The 7,243-nt window shown below is 49.8% G+C and overlaps 1 protein-coding gene across 1 annotated transcript; it reads left to right on the top strand.

Annotated features, from left to right (window-relative positions):
• Window positions 1-216: 216 nt before the first annotated feature.
• LOC141996969 (duodenase-1-like) lies at window positions 217-6,509 on the top strand. Its single transcript, XM_074969264.1, has 5 exons — window positions 217-382; window positions 1,544-1,688; window positions 3,441-3,576; window positions 3,860-4,114; window positions 6,363-6,509. Exons 1-5 carry the CDS (start codon window positions 217-219, stop codon window positions 6,507-6,509), a joined length of 849 nt encoding a protein of 282 aa, XP_074825365.1.
• Window positions 6,510-7,243: the final 734 nt, after the last annotated feature.

Consider the following 7,243-nt stretch of genomic DNA (forward strand, 5'->3'; position numbering starts at 1 on the left):
ATCCAGGGGCAGAACAGACCAGGGGGAATTCTGCCATCTGCAGCTGGGAGGCCTCAGCACTGGCCACGTCCCCACCTGGGGGCAGGGAGGGCACCAGTGCAGGAAGGAACCCCGCCCCCCTCTGCGATGCGGGCGGGGACGTGGCTCAAGGTTTCCTCTCCGGGAATCCCCACCCCTGACACATCGCTGATGGGAAATTTCTTGGTAGCCGGGTACATGACCCTGCACTTCCTGGGCCACCTCTTCCCAGCCTCCCCTCCCCACTATCTGCTCTATATAAACCCCGGGGCTGAGACAGAGCCACCAGCTCCAGCTCCTGGATGTGCACCAATGATGCTGCTCCTGCTCCTGTTCCCCATGGCCTTTGTCCCGCTTCATACTGGTGAGTCGAGCTGAGCGACCGGTTATTTCCCAGCCCCGGGGGGCTCCCACTGGGAGAGGGGCTGAGCGAATCACAGAGTTTTTGGTTCAGGGGCCGAACCGTAAAATCTGGGAAAAGCTGGGTTCCTCCCAAAATTATTATTTTCATTTTTTCTCGCAGAAGCAGAAACCCTAAAAAGACAGCGTTTCAAAACAAAATGGGGGGTTGTTTGCTTTGGGGTGTCTCCTTCACCCTGAAACAGTTGGGGTTTTTTTTGCTTTTTGCTTCCATTTTGGGGCCTGTGCAGGGGTTTTTCACCCTTATTGTTCATTAGCTGAGTTTTGAACTGAAATGCAATTTTGAAACAAAAATTGATCCAGAAACTTCTTTTTCTTTTTCATTTGCTTTCAACTCCAAACAATTTTGGGGGATCTTTTTTATTTGACTTCAGGTCACTTTAGAAGGGGTTTTAGTCACTGTTAAAAAAAATAGTTTAAAAAAACCCAATTTGCTCCATTTCTAAAGGAAGCACCATTTCAAACAGAAACTCGAGATGTTTCGTTTCCCAGTGCTCACACCAAAACTTTTCTACTTTTTCCTGGAAAAAATTAATCCTTTTTTTCCAGCCAAAACAATCCACTGAATTCCACCTGAATTCACAGGTACTTTTGATGCCCCAAAATTGCTTTTTTTTAAAAAGCAAATTTGCCAATTGCTTATCAATTTTTGCCCAGCTCTAGTGGTGAGAATTGGGCAATTGGGGCTGTGGGCAGCGCAGCCCACACCAAGGGCAGGTGGAAAGAATTAGCCATCGGGCTCAGGCAGGTGTCAGGAGATGGGACAATGAAGCTGAGGGTTGATAGGGAATTCCTGACCTAGTTCTCTGAGAGGAGAGATGGCTGGGGGCAGCCCCACAGACCGAAGATGGATGGGCATGTATGGGATAAGGAATGGATGGATGGATGAATAGGTCCATGTGGGAAAAGGTAGATTTGAAGTGGGTACATGTATTATGGGATATACCGGGCTGGTTGGGGCTGACCTAGTGGCAGGCTGGGCTAGGGGGGCCGAAGGGGCTGATCCAGGCCAGCAGGGGCTGAGCTAAGGGATGAGGGTGCAGGTTGCACTGGGCTCTTGGTCCCACTCTCCAGCTCCCTTTTGAACCCCTTCCTGTCTCTCCAGCTCAGGTCGTCGGGGGCCAGGAAGCCCCGCTTGGCTCCAGACCCTACATGGCCTATGTACAAATAGGGTCAAAGGGAAGCTGCGGAGGGTTCCTGATCCGGGAGGACGTGGTGGTGACGGCGGCTCATTGTAACTGCAACCTGGGGTAAGAAACGCACCATCCCCCGCTCCTGAGCCAGCCAGTCCCCCGCCCTGGGGCTGGATCAGGGCTGGTGCCTCTGGAGGAGAAAGGCCCCGTGTCGGATTTCCCACCCCCCGAGCCAGCCAGTCCCCAACTCTGGGATGGGATAGGAGCTGGCAATATGTTGTCCCAAAGACTAGAAGCATTTATGGGATGTGAAAAATATGAATTTCACTGGGTGCCTGTTAAATTTTAAAGCCCAAACCAACCAACCAAACTAGACCTGCCCCACAGGGCAAATATCCCAGATGATGTTTTTAGTCAGTCCCATAAGGACAGCCCCTGTCATTGATTTACTTCACTCAGTTGAAACCTAGCCTCTTCTCAAGTCTTTTCCCTTGGCCATCGCTTCTCAAACCCAGACACTTGGTTGTTCTTAAGCAATCACGAAATCCCACGACTGCCTTTGGGGATCTGAGCCCTACTGAACAGAATAACACTGTAGGCAATGGACATAGATCAGCCCTGGGGCCCAGCTGTTGCACCAGAGACTGACCCAGTCCCCGAGATTTCCTGCTACTTTCGCTTACAATCATCAGACATTAATTCTTTTCTGTCTGTATCGCGTTTCTTGGGGTCAAAAGGGGAACATCCAGACAGAGATTAAGGAAAGATGGAGGAGACTCAATCTCTGCCATCAAGTCTCACCACTACTTCTCCTGTCCTGCTAACCCTGGAGGAGGGAAGGGGCTGTCCAGAGGGGCTGGGCCAAGCGTCCGGGTTCCCTTCTGGACTTCAACATCTTCGCTGATGCACTCAGCAGCCACTCATGCCCCACACTGTGACCTCTATCCCCAGGGTCATTTGCACAGAGTTCGGCTTCCTGCTACTGCTGTCCACGACCAATAGATGGAGACAGTGCATAAAAAAACTCTTTGATCCTTTTCTTATTTGTATGTTTCATTCCTTCCAGCCACCTTATTTCTGTGTCAGCCCAGCCAAGGCATCTGGGATTCCCCCCCTTTAAACAATTTCTTTTAATATTTCAAAGTGGCACCCAGATTAGGGCCTTACACCTTCCCATGGATATTTTCCTTCTTCTGCCATATGGAGTTCAATGATTCATAGATTTCAAGATCTTTATGATCATTTTGATTGACCTCCTGTATAACACGGACCACAGAACATCTCCCAAATAATTCCTCTTGAGCTACAGAAGATCTTTTAAAAAAATCCAACCGTGATTAAAAATTGCCAGTGATGGAGAATCCACGATGAACTTTGCTAAGTGGTTACAACGTTAGTTACAGTCCCTGTTAAAAACTCACACCACAAAATAATCATTGAGAAAGAAATCAAACAGAATCCTCTATAGTCCCTCTGAATTTGAAATCAATTGATCTTGAGTTTCTCAGTATAAGGTGTGTTTTCCAATCTTCTGATCATTCTTGCGGCTCTTCTCTGACCCCTCTCCAATTTATCAACATCTTTCTTGAACCATGGACACAAGAACTGGACAATGGGTCACCCTGCATAGGAGAATAGTCCATTGGTCAGTCTTTTGGGTCTCTTTAGCCAACCAGAATGGAGAAGGAGGAAGTCCATCCACATGCAGGTGCATAAGATGGTCTCTGTGTTACTCAGTTGCAAAACTGTGGGTAGAAATCTGCACAGGCCAGGAGCTGGGCTGGTGTCCCTTCCAGAGGGTCTGTGATGGCCCCACCCCAATATCTAATGGGCACTAACGCCCCCATATTTTCCCCTTGGTTTTTCCAGCAACATCTATGTCTACCTGGGAGTCCAAGACTTCAAGAAGCCAGGACAGAACTGGCAACGGATCCGGGCCCGTCGCTGGATCCAGCACCCTGACTTCAGCAATGAGAACTTTGATAATGACATCATGCTGCTGAAGGTACCACCACCAGTGACCTCATTCTGCTAGGGTACCACCCCCATCCCATCAGCCGGCCCCCAGTGACCTCGCACTGCTGCAGGCACTGTGCCATCCCATCGCCCTTCCCCCAGTGACCTCACTCTGCTGAAGGTAGCACTCCCGTCCCATCACCCTGCCCCCAGTGACCTCACACTCACTCCCTGGACTCACATCCATGCTCTGGCCGGGTGGTGCTGCCCCTTCCCAGCCCCAGTACCGGCGCTGATCCGGGTCCATTCTCTCTCTCTCCTCCCCATGGCAGCTGTGGCGCAGCGCGGAGCTGACCGAGTGGGTGATGCCCATCCCCCTGCCGGAGGCCAATCACCACGTCAGCCCAGGCTCCGAGTGCAGCGTGGCCGGGTGGGGTCGGACCGGAGTGAACACCACCACCGACAGGCTGCAGGAGGCGGAGCAGGAGGTGGTGTCGGACAGCGTGTGCGGAGAGTGGTACCGGCATTACGACCCCACCACCATGCTGTGTGCCGGCAGCCCCCACGCCAAGAAATCAGCCTTCCAGGTAAATATCCCCCCGCCCAGAGCCACTGGGGGTGCAGCAAGCTACTCCAGGGGAAGGAGCTGGTGGAAACCAGTATGGACGTGCCCCTCCCATGCTCCACTACGCCAAGAGGGGAGCCCATCATGCATCGTGGGAGATGCAGTCCAGCTGGGGAGCCCAGCACGTAGGATGACTGTGGAGAGGTATCTCCAGTGTTCGTGCCCTTGTGCAAGGTGCTGGTGGAAATGGGCTGAAATTTAACATGGCCTCATGCACGTAGTGTCAAGAAACAAGAATTGCTGCTCTGAGCTGGGGACTTGTCAGCTGGAAGTGACAGACAGGGAGGGAGAAATGGGTGTGTCAGTCAATCACAGGGTGACCATGGGCCACCATCAGGATGAGGCCAGAAGAAAGGCCCATGTGATCCTGGGATGGAGCAGGTCAGGTCTCTCCAGTAGAGAGGGAGGTTTTAAGGCCAGCGGAGAAGGCTCTGGAGAGAGCTCAGCTGGAATCCGGTGCAGAGTTCTGGGCAGCCCTGTTCCGGAAAGAGGAATCTCAGCTGGAGCAGGTGTTGAGAAGGGCTGGTGGGACGATCAGGGGAATGGAGAACCGATCTGAGGAGAAAGGAATAAAATACCTGGGCTAGCTTAGCATAGAAGATAGGCTGAGAGGGGTCTGATTGCTCTATAAATACATCGGGCTGGGGGGGGGGGGAGATGACTACACCAGGCAGGGAGACGAGCTGTTGAAGCTAAAGGGTGAATCAAATGGGGACAAATGTGGCAGGGATCAATGGAAGCTGGAGATGAGGAGAAAGTTTCTAACCACCAGAGGGGGGAAGTTCTGGAAAAAGCTCCAACAGGAGCCTTTGGGCGAGGGGTACAACCTAACAAGGATGCAGACAGAGCTTGATAAGTTCATGGATGGGATGATATGACAGGACTGCCTGTAATAGCAGAAACTGCACTTCATGACCCAGTAGGGCCCTTCCAGTCCTGTGTTCCCATAAGGGCACGAGACACCTGAAATACACCTCCCATGATTAGACATGGTTAGGCTTTGCGTTTTTAGCTAAATGTTCCAGGAAAAGTGTTGATGAAAAAGGGGAAACCCCCCTTCCCTACCACATGTTCTGACCATCTCTACTCTTCACCTTCACTCGAGGCTCTACTGGTGAACTCAACCCTGAGGCCACCCAACAGATAGGACCCTGGGTGAAATCCTAGCCCCGTACATGTGGATGGGAGCTTTGCTGATGATGTCCGTAGGGCCAGGTTGGCACTGGAGCTGAGGGAGAATCAGTGTTCCCATCTCTCAGGAAATGGCAACATTTCAATCTTTGTTTTCGAAGAAAAGTTGTTTTTGAGGAAAAGTTGAGATTTCAACATTTTTGGCAGAACAGAAATTCCAAAAGCTGGTTTGACTCAGAAATGTCAAAATGTTTCATTGCAACATTTTAAATGGAAATGAAACATGCTCAGACGTGAACAGATTGAAACGTTTCCTTCCATGTGAACAAACTGGAGAGAGTCCAGAGGAGAGAAACAAGAACAAAAAAATATGATCAGAGGTTTAGAAAACCTTATGTAGGAGGAAAAGCGAAAAGAATTGGGCATGTTTAGGCTAGAGAAGATGAGGCTGAAGGGGCTGCAGTTCCTTAGCAGCGCATTGCCTTCTGGGAGCTGTAGTTCAGGCCTCTATTTTCCCTTAGGTAGCCCCTGCCTGGACTATGTCTCCCACAATGCACTGAGTCATGTGATTCCCATGATGCCTCAAACAGCTCAGTCAAAAGCAAATCTGAGTTGCATTATGGGAGATGTACTGCTCCAGGGAGCCACGTTCTTAGGAGAGAATGAAGACCTGAAGGACAACTCCCACAAGCCAATGCATGGTTAGGAAAAAGCAGTTTAACACCTTGTTGAACTGATTCCAAACTAAATGTTTCAGGCCATTTTTTAAAAGGTAAAATATTCTGATTCAGGTGGAACTGACCCGAAATGAAATATTTCCTTTCAATTTTCCTAAAGCAAAAATTTAAAATTGATTGTTTTCTGTGGAAAATTTCAATTTTGTAGAAACTGCCTTTTCCACATTCTGTGCAGCTCTAGATTTCCCTCTCTGCCGACCCATTTCCAGGCTGGTTCTGTTTGGCAGGAAGGGCTAGGCCTTCAGCTGCAGAGAGCACCTGTCCCACATGCAATCTGAGATCTCCGCAGGACAGGCTGGGCTGGGTAATATCAGTCACTGATGTTCTTCTTCTTATTGGCAGGGTGATTCCGGTGGGCCATTGGTGTGCGACGGGGTGGTCCAGGGCATCATTTCCAATGGAGATCCGGATGGGCGACTCCCCAGCATATACACAAGAATCTCCAAATTCATCCCCTGGATCAACAAAACTCTGCAGAAACTGAGTTAAAGGAGACGCTCCCCTTTAAAGGGCCAATTTCACCATAATGGGCAATGTGCCTGAGTGGAACCCTGAGGTGCTTTAGATCAGAGTATTTGTTTCTAGTGTTAGAGAAATGCTGCGAGTGGCTCAGTCCTGAAATCCTTTTGTAGCTAGAAATACCCCATCAATGTTTGAAATTTTGTTATATTGTCTCCCCAAGTGTGGAGTCAATGTTTGGGACCCTATGCGTGTTCCGGTTGGGAGAAGAAATTGACAATGGAGTCTGGTATTTCCTCTGATGCAATCTAGTTTATTTACAAGGAATATCCAAAGTCCCGTTTCCCTGAACACAGCTGGAATCAAACAGCAGCAGACAGCTCCTCTATTCACTGTACAGAGCCTGCCTCTGAAGCCAAGACTCTGTGCCCAAATGGTTCTTCTCTTAGCTTTTTCTCAGGGCCACATTCCTGTGCTTCCAGGCTATGTCTGCCTGGCTTTTTACTTTGCGTCTGACTCGCTCCTGTCCCCGGATCTCTGTGTTTATTTTTCCACATGCCCCATTACCCCAGAATAAAATTCGGTGACAACCTTTCCTCCTGAGTCATTCGAATTCCCATGTGTGCACAGGGTTTTACATCAGCTAAGGGGATTCTGGAGCAAGGGTTGTATTTTCTCTGTTGAATTGTATAGGACCTCTACAAATGCTGATCATTTGTACACCTAATCCATTCCTCAAGGGTTTTCCACCATCAAAATTCCGA

This window comes from Natator depressus, chromosome 13 (genome assembly GCF_965152275.1).
Source record: "Natator depressus isolate rNatDep1 chromosome 13, rNatDep2.hap1, whole genome shotgun sequence".
Lineage (NCBI taxonomy): Eukaryota > Metazoa > Chordata > Testudines > Cheloniidae > Natator > Natator depressus.